This window comes from Lepidochelys kempii, chromosome 2, assembly GCF_965140285.1.
Source record: "Lepidochelys kempii isolate rLepKem1 chromosome 2, rLepKem1.hap1, whole genome shotgun sequence".
In the NCBI taxonomy this organism is placed as follows: Eukaryota; Metazoa; Chordata; order Testudines; family Cheloniidae; genus Lepidochelys; species Lepidochelys kempii.
This window is the reverse complement of record NC_136381.1, coordinates 191886489-191902925: the sequence shown is the minus strand read 5'-3', so window position 1 is coordinate 191902925 and position 16437 is coordinate 191886489. Positions and strand designations below refer to the sequence as shown.

The following is a 16437-nucleotide window of genomic DNA, read 5'->3' as shown; positions in this document are numbered from 1 at the left end:
CCTTGTGTCCTAATCAAACTCCAGCACTGTTGATGATATCCTGTCTACCTACATTTTCAGTTAATATGCTATTATTCCTCACTTACGGTCTGAGCCTCCAAACACTGTGCACATACATAACTCTACCCCTGTTGATATAATTGAGCCACTCACATACACAAACTTACATGTGCACATTTAAGCATTTTCAGGATCAGGCTCTTTGAGTCCCAAACTACTGTGTGGTATTAACATACGTTACTAATTAGGAACAGCGTAATAGCCAAGAAGGATCTGCATTCTAATGGTGGTTATAGGGAATCAGTACAAGAGTGATTATCTGATCTTCAATTATCTGAAATTCCCTGTTATCCAAAACAGGGTCATGGCCCCATGACATCCATTAATTACAATGACGTTTCCTCTTCTACCTTAAATAATTAAATGCCTCCTATTACATTTGGATATTCAAGGTTGTGACTTATAGGCAAAGTTATTGGGGTGCTATAAAGGTGCCATAGCGAGGTAAAGTATAATTAATAACAATGGGCAACAAAGAGAGATAAAGATGAGTGAAGAGGTAGGTTTTAGTCTATGCACAGATTCCTGATTGAACTGGAGATGGCTTTGACAAACACATAAGAAGGAATCTTTCTCTCACATTTCAGATACATTTTGCTGAATAAAAAATATATATATATTGTCCAAGATGATGTAGAGCATTCAAACATTATGTTAAAATGCCTACTTTGAGTATTAGATCTTGATTCCTTGTAAAAAGCTCACTTATCTTAGCACTTCTGATCTGTTGCATTTTAAATAAATGAGGTCTCAGCATAATTAAATTGTCTTGGTTTTAATTACATTCCCTTGAGGTTTTTTTAATTACTTTGCAACTTGAGGAAAGCCTCATTGGGAGCATTGATCTGAAATCTCTGATGTGTTTAATAACGTGAAGCAACAAAAATAGCTGTGGGGGAAAATCTTATTAAATCATATTTGCAGGCATTCTTATATCTTTCAATAAGGTTAATATCAAACAGCTTACCTTGTCATCTAATTTCCGTGCACTGAATGAAAGTTCAACATAGTCATCGTTGCCAGATAATTCCTCAGCAATCACCTAAATGAGAAGCTACATTTGAGTTTTGCATGTATAATGAAAGAAAATAAAATTAGGAAAGATGCCATTTACCAGCATAAAGAAAAGGAGTACTTGTGGCACCTTAGAGACTAACAAATTTATTTGAGCATAAGCTTTCGTGAGCTACAGCTCACTTCATCGGATGCATTCAGCATGCATTTACCAGCATGTGGACTATAGAGTCTATCAGCTGGAAACTGACAGTCATCTTCCAGGAAACCAGACACCTAGCTAGCAGAGATATCAAAATAGGTCGAAACAGTACACTTTCCTCTGGCAAAGTATTTTGCCTCTAACTGAGTGGCAGATGTTTATAAAACAGGTTGTTAATTTTTAAGATAGTTCTATGCAACCTGCCATGATAAATAGAAAGACAAGGAATGAAATTACCTGTAATTAATTACCATGAAATTCAGGCCTTGTCTGCAGTAGGAGGGTTTTCTAGTATAGTATAGTATAGTATAGTATAGTATAGTATAGTATAGCCCGATAGTGGAGATGCAGCTATATCAGCATAAAGACACTTACACTGGGGGATATTCTATACTATGAAGGCTTTGCTGGTATAGCTATACCAGCAAAACCCATATTGGAGATGCAGCTTAAACCAGTTTAGTTAAATCATCTCTCCAAACAGCATAAGCTCTATTGGCAAAATGACTCTTTTGGCTAGTATAAGCTGCTTCTGCAAATGGGTGGGGTGGGAGAGGGGTGAGGAGGAGAGGTTTGACCCATATCTACATCAGCTAGAAGTGTGTGATATTTTCACATTCCTAACCAATGTCGCTATGGGCAGCAAAACTTTGTAATGTAAGCCTAGTCTGGTATAGTTTATGCCAGTTCTCCTGGCTGACATAAGGTATGGCAGTATAAGCAGAGTTACTCCGATGTAACTGCATCTATACTAGTGCCATGTCTACAATAGCTATACTGGTATAGTCTAGTAGCTTATATGGGCAAAACTGTGCTTTCACTGGTATAATTTATTCCAGCCCCCCTGAAATAAGCTACACTGGTAAATCACACCCCTGGCTGACACAGCCATGCCAGCAGAAGTCTGTAGTGTAAATATGGCCTTGGGCTTTTATTGGCATTGTTATGTCAGAAAAAACTTACACGCCTGACATAGGTATGCTGGTAAAACTTTTAAATGTAGAGCAGGCCTTAAATAGAGCTAGGGCATTGTACCTAAAAATGCCACCAAAAGCAAAATGACATTTCAGTTTTTTTCCAATTGAAAAATAATTTTCTGCCCACAAAAATGCTCCCACAAGACATTCCCCAAAAGAGAACACAAAACAGAGATTCATGCCCGTAGCCCACACATTCAGCAGCCGTATCTGTATCCCACCCAGTATCAAACCATAAGACTCCAAAACCTTGGAGGACTAGTAGGGTGACCGATGACATCCTTCAAACCGGCTAGGTACTGCCTGGGTCAGAGTGATAATCAATGTACTACAACATGATGCTTCTACTATTCTACTGTACAATTCTCAGGAGTCAACAGTGCTGCTTGAAGCCTCAAACTGTTTCAGCAGCATCTGCTGGGACTTTGGGGACAAATAATAATAAAAAAAAAAACAGAACAAAACTGGAGGCTGACTTTAGCCTACAAAATGTATGTCATATAAAACTGGTATTTGGTCACACAAAAAATTCACAAGCAGGGATGTGTGCTCACAAACCCCTAATTACACATGAAAATACAATCACACATGCACACACACACATTCATTTTATATGTGTAAGTGAGAGCTGAGTTGCTGAAAATTTGCCCCATAATGCATTAGATGATATTTCTGTTCCAGGTAGACTACTGGCTGGAAGGATCATGTAGGTAGGACACATCACCATTAGGACATAAGGATTTCTACACCAAATGTTAAGCTTCAGCAATATTTTATAATTGAGTTACAAATCCCTATTTATGAGCACTGACAGACCTCTCTTTGAGTGGCTGAAAAAGCACTGCTGTATTATTTTATTATTATGTAATAATAATATATTGATTAGACAATTCTAAAGGTAGCACCATACTAAAGATAATAGCACACCTATCTGGGACATGAGCCTTTCCAATTCACTGAAGAATACGTAACTCAATAGGAGTCGTGCATTAAAACCAAGTTGCAACATTAACATTAGTAAATTCCCTATTTCACAGATGCTCTATATGTATCCTGGGACCAAAATGAATTAAAAATATTTCACTTTGATTTACCATGTTGAGACATCCAGGTTTTCAAACAATTATTTCTGTTTGAGTTCAACTGTTCTAATTTGAGTAAAGTCCATCTGCTTTACAGTACCATTGAGTAGGAGCCAGGACATGTAAGCCTTAGCCCATGTTATTGACAGTAAAATTGTGTTAATATTTTCAATACCCAGGTAGAGAAGTAGTTAGCAAAACTATCTGCAGAAAGGCTAAGAATATGAACCTTCTTATTTATTTTGTTGTCATTCTAGGTTTCTGAAGGGAACTCTTAAATATTGCTTTGCACTTATGCAGCACCTTTCTGAGGATCTCCAACGGCAGCAGAAATGTCAATCAGCTAAGCCTCACAAGAGGCCAGTGAAGAGGGAAGTATTCTACCAGTACACTGAGGAATTGAGAGGTTAACTGACTTGTCCAAGGTCAGTCAGCTAGACAATGGCAGAGAGAGGAATTCATCTTGAAAATCCTGATTCCAATTACTTGCTATAGCAACCAGGCAACATTGATTCTCAAACCAGGAGTTGCACTGTTGTAGTCCAAATCCTCACCTCACTAGTCTCAGGGCTCATTATTTTAAATATTGTTAAATATCCATAGTACAGCAGCACATGGAGTTCCCAACAAGTATCAGAACTCCCATGTCCTAGGAGCTGCGTTAACACATAAGAAAATTATGGACCTGATTCTCGTTCACACTAAGTCCCATTACATCAGTGGTCTCACCCTTTTTGGGCTCAGGACCCATTTGTAAATGTTGATGGCCTATCATGACCAAGTAAATAGGTTGGGGGCAAAGAAAAGTTGTGTCCTGCCCCTGGAGGGGGTGGGAGGCCCTAGCAGAAGTTGGGTCCTGCCCCTGGGGGTGTTGCTTCTCTACACTCACCCCACAGCACAATGAAGTCAATGGGGCTACTCAGATGTATAAAACTAAGCACATGTATAAGTGTTAGAAAAAGCAGACCTAAGTACATTTTTTAAGACTGTAAAGCATGGATTAGAAACAATCAAATAGTAAAGCTTTCTTGCTCTGTACCTTTATCTGAATAATGCACTTGATGACACTTGAAAAAAACAAAAATTACTTTCTTGCCATTTGTAGATTACAGCTATTTCCTCAGAAACATTCAAATAAATCGAACGATTAAAACATTTTTTCAGTTTGGGATCATGCTAACAACTCAGTAGGAAACTTTTATGGAGAAGTAGTCACATTAGATATCTTTAAGCATGGGGAAAATATATTTAAGTCTGGCTTACTGTTATGGATGATTTCCCTGCTGTGTTCCCATGTTTCAGTAAGGATTTGGAGAGCTTCCTCTGTGAAACTATCTGTGCCAACACCAAAACAAAGGGAAAAAATTAGAAACTGTAGTAAATACATGGATTGTGATTTGATTTTTGTTATTGCAATTATTTATATTTGCACCTGGGAACCCTAATCAAGGATCAGAGTCCCATTGGGCAAGGCACTGTACAGATAGGTAACAAAAGCGACAGTCCCTGCCCCAGGGAGCTTACAGTCATGACATGACAGGCAGGATGCAACCAGAGGACAAAGGGGATGGGGAAGGGTGGGTGGATAGGGTAGAATTAACACAGCTGAGCAGAAAAGCAGAAGCTGCAGCTCATCGTTTGCTTAACTAATGACAGATGGGAGGCATCAGGGCAGAAGTAGGCTTTTTAAAAGGGTTTAAGTAACAAGATGGAAGCTTAAGACTGCCAGGGAGTATTTTCAATCCTTGAGGGGGCCACACAGGAAAAATAATTCAACACAACTAAGCTACCAAAAATTACAACAACATTGAGTCTCTTTCTACGAGGCATGACAGTCTGTTTTACACATTCTTTAAAAACCAACAACTTTAAATTCAGACATAAACAGGCTGCATCACAGTCTGAGTTCCAGCTTCATCTCCACAGGGGACCACACTTTGTCTGGAGCTCTATACAGCACACCGACACTTCTAGTGGGTGACTAATGTACATCACGTAAACATTATTCCAGGCATAATGATGAATTGTATGTTTTCCGTTACAACAGCCAGTCGATTTCCATAACCTTGAGACATTTAAACTAGGCTATTAAAAGTATGAGAAAAAATATATTGTAGGGAAAATTCCTACACTAGCCCACAATAAGCAAGTGATGTGGTGATAGACTGTAGTAAATGACCTCATTTATTAGGTCATTTCCATTATATGATTCTATACAAATGGTTTTCATTAGAAACATGTAAAAAAATTATGAAATACTAGATATACACTAAAAAAACCGAGGAGTACTTGTGGCACCTTAGAGACTAACACATTTATTTGGGCACAAGCTTTTGTGGGCTAAAACCCACTTCATCAGATGCATGGAGTGGAAAATACAGTAGTCAGGTATAGATAACACTAATTAAGAGAAAAAAGAAAAGGAGGACTTGTGGCACCTTAGAGACTAACCAATTTATTAGAGCATAAGCTTTCGTGAGCTACAGCTCACTTCTTCAGATGCATATCGTGGAAACTGCAGCAGGCTTTATATATACACAGAGAATATGAAACAATACCTATTCCCACCCCACTGTCCTGCTGGTAATAGCTTATCTAAAGTGATTTCCAGCACAAATCCAGGTTTTCTCACCCTCCACCCCCCCACACAAATTCACTCTCCTGCTGGTGATAGCCCATCCAAAGTGATAACTCTTTACACAATGTGCATGACAATTAAGCTGGGCTATTTCCTGCATAAATCCAGGTTCTCACATCCCCCCCACCCCCATACACACACAAACTCACTCTCCTGCTGGTAATAGCTCATCCAAACTGACCACTCTTCAAGTTAAAATCCAAGTTAAACCAGAACATCTGGGGGGGGGGGGGGGTAGGAAAAAACAAGAGGAAACAGGCTACCTTGCATAATGACTTAGCCACTCCAAGTCTCTATTTAAGCCTAAATTAATAGTATCCAATTTGCAAATGAATTCCAATTCAGCAGTTTCTCGCTGGAGTCTGGATTTGAAGTTTTTTTGTTTTAAGATAGCGACCTTCATGTCTGTGATCGCGTGACCAGAGAGATTGAAGTGTTCTCCGACTGGTTTATGAATGTTATAATTCTTGACATCTGATTTGTGTCCATTTATTCTTTTACGTAGAGACTGTCCAGTTTGACCAATGTACATGGCAGAGGGGCATTGCTGGCACATGATGGCATATATCACATTGGTGGATGTGCAGGTGAACGAGCCTCTGATAGTGTGGCTGATGTTATTAGGCCCTGTGATGGTGTCCCCTGAATAGATATGTGGGCACAGTTGGCAACGGGCTTTGTTGCAAGGATAAGTTCCTGGGTTAGTGGTTCTGTTGTGTGGTATGTGGTTGTTGGTGAGTATTTGCTTCAGGTTGCGGGGCTGTCTGTAGGCAAGGACTGGCCTGTCTCCCAAGATTTGTGAGAGTGTTGGGTCATCCTTTAGGATAGGTTGTAGAACCTGGATTTATGCAGGAAATAGCCCAGCTTAATTGTCATGCACATTGTGTAAAGAGTTATCACTTTGGATGGGCTATCACCAGCAGGAGAGTGAATTTGTGTGGGGGGGGTGGAGGGTGAGAAAACCTGGATTTGTGCTGGAAATCACTTTAGATAAGCTATTACCAGCAGGACAGTGGGGTGGGAATAGGTATTGTTTCATATTCTCTGTGTATATATAAAGCCTGCTGCAGTTTCCACGATATGCATCTGAAGAAGTGAGCTGTAGCTCACGAAAGCTTATGCTCTAATAAATTGGTTAGTCTCTAAGGTGCCACAAGTCCTCCTTTTCTTTTTGCGAATACAGACTAACACGGCTGTTACTCTGAAACTAATTAAGAGAAAGTGTTATCATCAATTATTTGCATTGCAGTGGTTCTTAGGAGCCCCATTATTTGTTCAGAAAGCCATTGTGTTAGGTGCCATACAAACACAAGACAGAGAGAAGGTTCCCATCCCAAAGAATTTACAACCTACTATCAAATATGCACAAAACATGCAAAACAGAGCATGGTTTTGGTGTTAAAAACAATCGTTTCCCATTTTGTACAACACATTTTTAAGACATTATGGCCCAGATGCACACTCCATGACCTTTAAAGTGCAGTAACCTAGAAATGGAGACAAAAGTCACTCTTATGCAAAGCAAGTGAAAAACAACAATTACCCACTGAAGAGACCATAAAGGAAAAGGAGGGGTTTATGCCTGCTCAGCTGATGTTCTGGAAATTTGTATGGATTTGAACAATATGCTAAATTAGTTACAGTAATTATCATAACAGCTTTAATTATCACACAGTATACTAACTTAAAGAATAACATACTGAAAAGTACAATGGCAACCTGCACAAGTTTGATCCTGTTTTTCATTATCTCAGTGGGAAGCGGACTTTGAGCAGTCTCTGCAGTGGATAAGGAGGACTGAAAAATGGCACCCATGTTTTGCTTTGCAGAATCACATATCTCAATCTCACACAGGCAACTAGCACAAAGACAATGCTGTTCTTTCTGATGCAATTCGCTGGACAGTGACCCAGTGATGTGGGGCACAGCCGAGGTAACACAACTGCTTTAACAGTGATAACAGCAGCCTTTGGTACGGGCGCAGCCAGAGCATGCTTAGTTTCACTTTAAGAAGTGGGGTCCAAGGAAGAAGCTGATGCCATTAACTCTTTTAAAAAATATATATATAGTTTAACTAATTCATTGCATGTAAGAGTTTTGTTCAATGGCCACAAATACTGCAGATGAGACTGCTGTGTAGAGGCAGGAATTAAGTAGTGCACTCGGACTCTTGTGTTCTACTCTTGACTCTTCCAAAGATTATCCAATCGACACACATCTGCGTCTCAGCCTACCCATCAGTCAAATGGGTTCAAGTAAAAATCACCGATCTCCTATGAGTTTAATTAACTTTTTTCAAAGACCTGTCAGAGATCCTCAGGTGTTAAGCACTACAGACGTCCAAAGTATTATAAAGTGATGGGCTCTGTGCATAATGGAAGAAAGGGAAAGTATCTTCTGAAGCAGGAGAGCAAAATACTATTAGTCAGAATAATTCCTCCTTCCAATATGCTTTTTAGTCTTTTAGATGTACTACATTAATCTCTAACGTATGATAGAACTTGGATGGAAAACAATCACCCTCCACCTATTCACCTGGAGTTGCTCAGTTATCCTTACCCAGCCTCCATTAGTAATTCCAGCATTTTTGCCCGGAACTATTCACCCCATTTCAACTTCTAGCCTTCCTTTCGCTCCTTTGTGAGTTGTTCAAAGTACCAAGATGCACTGCACATAAAGTAGCTTGAAACTCTGGGGTCTTCACTTGTGTGGCAGCTACATGCATCAAAATACAGTGAATGGAATTTATTTTGACGTTCCTATTATTAGCTCATTTTAATTAGACCAGCTCTCTAAGCTATTAGTGTCATTTTGCCGCAGCAAACACTCTGCATATGTAAATATGTGTATTCGTGTGTGAACACCCACACGTTGTTAATCAAGTGGCCGGTAAAATGGATCCATCTGGCAGCTCTACGCCTGCATCATCGCCTCAAATAGTAATTAACAATTAAGATTTGCAGGCTGTCATTTAAATAATTGACAAAAAAATCAATTTTTACAAGCAGTAAATTGCCCTTTTTGTTTGCATGCTAAAAAAGTAGCTGTTAGGGGCTGGAATGGCTTTTTTTTTTTTTTTTTTGAAGCTGCCATCAATTATGAATCACATTTATTGCTTATCTATAGATGTAACATTACTTCCCCAACAGAACCATAAAAAACGTTAGTTATTCTGGCTGCAAGCAAGCAAGTTTCAGCCAACTGGAACACATGAACATAGGAAGCAGCTGTTTAAGTTCAGAGTTACAAAGAGATGGTTGAACTTGCAATATGGCCAAAGGCAAGGCATTTATCAGAAGTCTTTTGTTTGTTAGACGTCTTTGGTTTGACTCCTACTTCAGCAATTCACAATTGAAAACTTTAGGGGAAAAGGTGTTTCGGCAACAGCGATGTGAAGAAGTGGCACAGAAAGTGAAAAATTTTCTCTTTCTACAAAACAGATATTGGGGGGCTGATTGGACCCTGTATTTCCCAGCAGATTTTAAATACATTTTCATGAGGTCCCTGATATTGTACTGAGAACTGGAAATAGAGTAGAAAAAAACCAATGTTCCATTTAAAGAAAAAAACACCAGACACGTAATGATATTATGCATATTCAAATATACGCAAATTAGAAAGTAGCTTCATCCGGATTTCAAGATCTTTAACATTAAGGCCAAATTCTAAGATCGGTTACACTGAAAAAACTCCTTTGAAGACACTCTGGGCTTGCATTGCTGTACCTGAGCTCAAAATCTGGCCCAATGTGTTAAGGAGAGAGATGCGCCCAAACTAAAACTCTGGATCTTGAGGTGATTAAATCTGGATCCACATTTTGCACTTTGATCCCAGCTCCAGTTTAAAATGGTATGAAAGCTTGCTCTGCCTGTTTTGTTTTGTTTTTGTTTTTTCAAAAAAAACCTGTGGGGAATATAGAAGTTGTGACAGTGAAGATCTATGGCATTGGCAATGATTGTGTATAGTGCCAACTTCCCATAAAAAGCTCTGGCACTGTACATCAGAATTAACCTACAATATCTGTTACGTGAGCTTTGGTCCTTTTTTGACAAGCAATTACCAAGCATGCCAAGCTGCCAAGCAGTGTAGTGGTAGAAGTGGTTTTAAGATGTGCACAAAATTGACTGGGATAAATGTCCAAGATCATTTTCATTTGTGACATATGCCAGGATATGAACTCTGGTATCTGGAGGTTCAAAGGCTAGACTGGTAATCTAGTGTGTCAGCTAAAGCTCATGAGAGAACCACAGTAAAAACAAAAAATAATTTAGTAGCTGTGGAATGTCCAGACCCCTGACTTATCTCTTTCTTAGATGAACAATAGCAATACCTGTAGAAAGCACCTTTATACTATGTCTACACTGGTGTGTGTGTGTGTGTATACATGCACACGTCCTGCTTAGCAGTTAAAGTAATAGCATACACCTCTACCCCGATATAACGCGACCCAATATAACACGAATTCTGATACAACGCGGTAAAGCAGTGCTCGGCAGGGGGGGGGGGTAAGGGGGGCTCTCCAGTGGATCAAAGCAAGTTCAATGTAATGCGGTTTCACCTCTAACGCGGTAAGATTTTTTGGCTCCTGAGCACAGCATTATATCGGGGTAGAGGTTTACTTTCACTATTTCACCCCTTACCACATTTAATTTTATTGTAGACACACACTGTTAGGATATAGATATCCAGGCCTGTCTGTAAAGGCCTACACTCTAAGAATTTAGGTGTATTCTTATCACTTAGCTCGTTATAGGTATAAAAGAAAGAATCAAAATCACAGTCTGCCAGTGTAAGGTCCTTCTCTTACTGTGACAGTCTGAGGCCCTGTGCTTAGGCTAAAATCTTTGGCTTAGCAACAGAGGCAGCCATAAGCTGGGAAGCGACCGGTCACATCCTCACATTCCAAACTAGTCACATTGAAATAAGGTGCTATTGGGCTGTTAGGAATACAATCCTCCAGAGAAAGGGAAGTGCCTAGAAGATGTACAAGGAAACTTAGTTTGATAGCATCCTGTCTGGCAAGAACTCACTTATCAATAGCTGGGATGTGAAATCCTCATTTCTGTTTCAGAGTAACAGCCGTGTTAGTCTGTATTCGCAAAAAGAAAAGGAGTACTTGTGGCACCTTAGAGACTAACCAATTTATTTGAGCATGAGCTTTCGTGAACTACAGCTCACTTCATCGGATGCATACTGTGGAAACTGCAGAAGACATTATATTTACAGAGACCATGAAACAATACCTCCTCCCACCCCACTCTCCTGCTGGTAATAGCTTATCTAAAGTGATCATCAAGTTGGGCCATTTCCAGCACAAATCCAGGTTTTCTCACCCTCCCCCCCCCACACACACACAAACTCACTCTCCTGCTGGTAATAGACCATCCAAAGTGACCACTCTCTTTAAAATGTGTATGATAATCAAGGTGGGCCATTTCCAGCACAAATCCAGGTTTTCTCGCCCCCCCACCCCCCTCCAAAAACCACACACACAAACTCACTCTCCAGCTGGTAATAGCTTATCCAAAGTGACCACTCCGCTCACAATGTGTAGGAAAATCAAGTATACCCCATTTCCCCATTGTTTGTCTGTATAATCTCTGTCTGGTTCTGTGATTGTTCCTGTCTGCTGTAAAATTAATTTTGCTGGGTGTAAACTAATTAAGGTGGTGGGATATAATTGGATACATAATCATGTTACAATATGTTGGGATTGGTTAGTTAAATTTCAGTAAAATGATTGGTTAAGGTATAGCTAAGCAGAACTCAAGTTTTACTATATAGTCTGCAGTCAGTCAGGAAGTGAGTGGGTGTGTGTGTGTGCAGAGATGGAAATGGGAACAGGGAACGGGGGTGGGGAAATTGGAATCATGTTTTGCTAAGGGGGGAAATGGGAACAGGGAATGGGGGTGGGGAAATTGGAATCATGTTTTGCTAAAGGGGGAAATGGGAACAGGGAATGGGGGTGGGGAAATTGGAATCATGTTTGGCTAAGGGCAGGAATGGGAACAGGGACACAGGTGTAAGGCTCTGTGGTGTCAGAGCTGGGAAGGGGGACACTAAGGAAGGAAACTGGAATCATTCTTGCTGGAAGTTCACCCCAATAAACATCGAATTGTTTGCACCTTTGGACTTTGGGTATTGTTGCTCTCTGTTCATGCGAGAAGGACCAGGGAAGTAAGTGGGTGAAGGAATAAGCCCCCTAACACACACAATGCCCTTCCCCCCCCCAGTTAAAATGCTGAGGGTTGTTGATGTTTCACCCATATTTGGAACAATGGTTCATTAAGATAAGATTAAAAGAACTGACCTACTCACGTTCACACTCTGTAGACCTCTCCCCATTACATTATTGTCAACCCTCTCTCTCCACTGCTGCTGTATCCAGCCCCACTTTATGGATTACGTTCTCCATAACACATGCAACTTCCAGACTTCAAGATTGGATTTGAAGCCTATTGTACTGATCAGTCCACAGCATGTTTAGAGATGAATTAAGGCTTTTTCCTATTTGCTATTGATTTTAAACAATGACAGCAGCCAGCCAGTCAGAACAGGATATTGAGGGGGAAAAAATCAGTGCCAACAACCATAACATAACAGGACCCAATGATATTGTTTGAAAGGGTTTATCAATATTATAAAATGGTTTGAAATTAATTTAGTGTGTGGGCCTCTAGCTCTTTGGGAAAAGCAGTTTTAATTCATTAATTTTTCAAAGATCAATGCAGTCATTCATATAAAAGATGCAATATGTAAAACAAAGCGTCAAGAACTGTGAAAAGTATTCCGATAACATAAGCCTCTGAGTTTCATGCCATACTGGAAACATTATAACTTGAAAGATCACGTGGAACACTCCAATACAAAAGAATGACTAAACTAGGCCCCCTAAGGATTACAGAAGGATTTTAAACAGTTAGTAGAAGAAAGCTAACAAGATTGCTGCATGGGATAATTTTACAGCACTCTGAGCCAGCAGGAATAAAATGGCATTCACGTCCCACAAAGTACATTATTCAGCCCATTAATGAATTCAATTACTTCATTCTGAAGAGAGCACAGGCCAGATTTTTAGTGGTATTTAGGTGCCTAAATATATAGGCAAGCGCCTATCTTCATTTTTAGATGCCTAAATACCCTTAAAAATCTGGTCCTATGTCTTTTGCAGCATAAGAGTAGTCTTCAGTCTATTTCTCCACTATTCTTACACAGACTATTTCTATTAAATAGAATTTAAATTAATTCAGGTATAATCATGGATCTTTTAGCCTTTTTCCAACTTGAGAGCAGTGGCTGAAAGTGGATTAATTATCTTCAAGTGCATAATCCTGTTAATGACAAATAGTATTAAAAGTATATGTGAAGTAGTGACAATTATTATCAAGCAGCATGATCCTTAATAAAATGTGTGTGTGTGGTGGGGGAAGTACGGGGGTCGGGGGGGGTACTACATCCCAAAATAATATTTGCTCAGATTCATGCCATACAGGGACGCAAACATCTGCTTGACGGCAGCTGTAGCTGTTCTCCGGGGATGCTGCTCGCTACGACAAAAGGCAAAGTGATAAAGTGCAATAGTTTATTTTCTTTCTTTATTTATTTAACATTTCTGTACTTAAACTACCCAGTTTTCTGGGGACAAGCTTAGGGCCTAATCCTGAAAACAGTTATGCCTGTGGAGGGCTGGTTGTGATGGGTCATGAAACCAGAGAGCTATCTGGGAGTTTTTCTATACCAACTTCATTAGTTCATAAACATTAAGAATAGAGCTGGGCAAATGTTTTGACTGAAATGTTTTGGCAAAAAATGCAGATTCGGTGACTCCAAAACATTTCATGAATTCATATCAACCCTGCCAAATTGTTTCAGCAAAAGGTTTTTGTTTTTTTTTCAAAATTAAATTTTTCAGTTCAAAATGACTTTTTGTTTAAAAATTCCCTTCATTTTTATCTTTTAAAAATTTGAAAATGTTTAAAAATGCTCAAAATCAAACCAAAACTTTTTGGTTTGGGGAGAATAAAAAGTTTGGTTTGGCCCGAAACAATTTTTTTTTAAACTTTTCGATTTGCCATAAATTTTGAAAAAATTCAATTTCTGTTAATCTCTGAATGATTTCTCCCCCTGCCACACACACCAATTTTTTCAGAATTGCCAGAGAACTGAAAACTCCATTATTCACTGAGCTCTAATTAAGAACATTACATGCACATATGAGCATAGTTACTTTGAGCAATCAAGTGGCAGCAGAGATGTGAAAAATACAGCCACTGCTGAGAGTAGAGCAGGGCTTCAACTGGGACAAATCATGGTGGGTGAGTTTGAAGTGGCACTTCTTTTTAAAGCCTGAAATCTTTCTCTGGTATCTCAGCTTGCATTTGAAAAAAAATATGTATTGTCCTTATTGTTATGGAGAACACTTTCACAATCTGAACCAAGTGTAACTGATGCAAAGATATCTGCCTGAGTTAACAGAAAGCCTGAAACAATTGCCTGAAATTGAGAGATGTGCTCTGCCTAACTGGAGAGTTAACACAGATGCCCAAAGATGATAATTTAATTGTTAACATTACTAATCATTTCACTGCTTAACGAAGCAGTGAGACAGGAGAAGGACAATCATATGAAGATCCACTGAGAGTGATGTTTCATTCTGGTCGCATTGGTGAGTGGTGATTGGGAAAGTAGTATCAATTTCTTTCACCTCAGTCAGACAGAAATACCAGAGGGTAGAAGCAGAACCCAGAGGAGCCCCTAAGCTCTGCCCCTTGTCCTGACCAGCAGGAACCTGTTCTGCTCTGGCGACAACTATGGAGCCAGATGACATCCTCTCTCGCTCTAGCAGCACTGTTCCTCCCTCACTAGGGCTGACTGCAGACCCAGGCAGAACCTGCTGCATTGGTCTCCTCCCAACCCTGAATTATTCTGGAAAGCTTTAGTCCAGAAAGTTCAGCTATATGTTTAAATTCTGATTAGAAATACATTCCGATTAGAAATTTTGCACTCAGGTAACTAAAACTTGGACTGGAGCTAGAAACATCAAATTTGGCTTGTTTGGTGTTATGGGTTCTATTCTTAAACAAGCTCAAAATGGGCTCTAAATCAAGGAACTTTCATGCTTTCATGCGTCAGGGTTTGTGCATTGCTGCAAAAAGCAACCTATAAAAATTATGAATATGTTTCTTCTTCAAGATTCATTTACTGAAAATATCTTGGGATTCTCACTACAGCACAGTGTAAAATCTTGACAGGAACTGGCATCTGTTTGTCTGTAGTGACTTTTGCAACTGACAGAGTTCTATTACTAAATGTTAGTTTTGCACATTAAACTTAGGGCTTGTCTACATGGCAAGCCAGGGTGTGAAACTACAGTGCACCAGTTTTCCGCGCAGTAAGGTCCTGTGAGGGCCCTGCTACGGCACAGTGAAAGTTCCAGAATGCGGCTCAGCGTTCAACGGCTACTTCAAAGCAGCAGTGCTCAGCCACACTCTGGGACTTTTGCTGTGCTGTATCAGCACCCACACGGGATGTAACTACACAGCAAGCTAGTGCGCTGTAGATTCACACCCCAGCTTGCTGTGCAATAACTTGCCTTGTAGACAAGCCCTTAGAAATGAAGTAATATTTGCTGGAAAACTTAACTGGTGTAGTACAGCACAGTACATCCCACATATGTAAGCTGTATAAGAAATTTCCGTTTGTATGATCTTTTATATATTAGGGGATCTAAAGAGAGGGCATATTTTAAGGCAATGTTAACAAATAGGCAGAATTCAACTTGACCTTTTAACATTAACCTTTAGAATTTCCTAACTTTTAAAGCTTTATCTCGCAATGTAGCATTGTATTAATGTGCCACTAATTTTTGCATGGAATATAAGTGGAAGTGAAGAAAAAACATGACATTGAAAGGCCATTTCAGAGTGGAGAGCCTGGCTCAACAGCTCAGATCAGATATGCTGTTGCCTCTGAAGGCAGAAAAGATTTTAAATATTATTTTTTAAACCTGTAACCATCAGGAAGACTGCTGCTGTTTTATTTGAAAGGGCTACTGTTAAGAGTGGGGAGAAAAAAAAAACTTTGAAGTAAATGTCTCTATTTAGCATACTGACTTTTCCCTAATTGCACACAGCAACCTGTTGCTCTTTCTTATATTTGCCTACAAATAGCCTAGTAATCTGAAAGGTACGCTGCATGTATCAACACTTAGCCTTCCAGCTACAAATAATGATTCCATGCCAATATGTTACTACTTGAGAGATTCACCTGTAGGCAGGCAGAATGATCTTGTCAGCACATTGGAACTAACACTCCTACTTTTGTTAAAAGTTCAGTGGGATCATTCATGATTCTAAGTGATCAGAGCCTAACAGGCTGCATCTCATTGCCCTCATCACTGTGTGGGGATATTGGTTCAGTGCTGAATCACGAAGAAGAATGCTACCAGCCTCACTTCCTGAAGTA

At 39.6% G+C, this 16437-nt stretch overlaps 1 protein-coding gene across 1 annotated transcript in view; it reads right to left on the bottom strand.

The window, feature by feature from the left end:
* The window catches only part of CPNE4 (copine 4), a 335322-nt gene that overhangs the window by 119568 nt on the left and 199317 nt on the right, over positions 1–16437 (bottom strand). The window contains exons 5-6 of the mRNA XM_073333242.2: positions 4599–4670; positions 1028–1102 (exon numbers count right to left, since the gene is read on the bottom strand). Coding sequence (XP_073189343.1) covers positions 1028–1102; positions 4599–4670 — 147 coding nt within the window. The remainder of the gene's footprint in view (positions 1–1027; positions 1103–4598; positions 4671–16437) is intronic.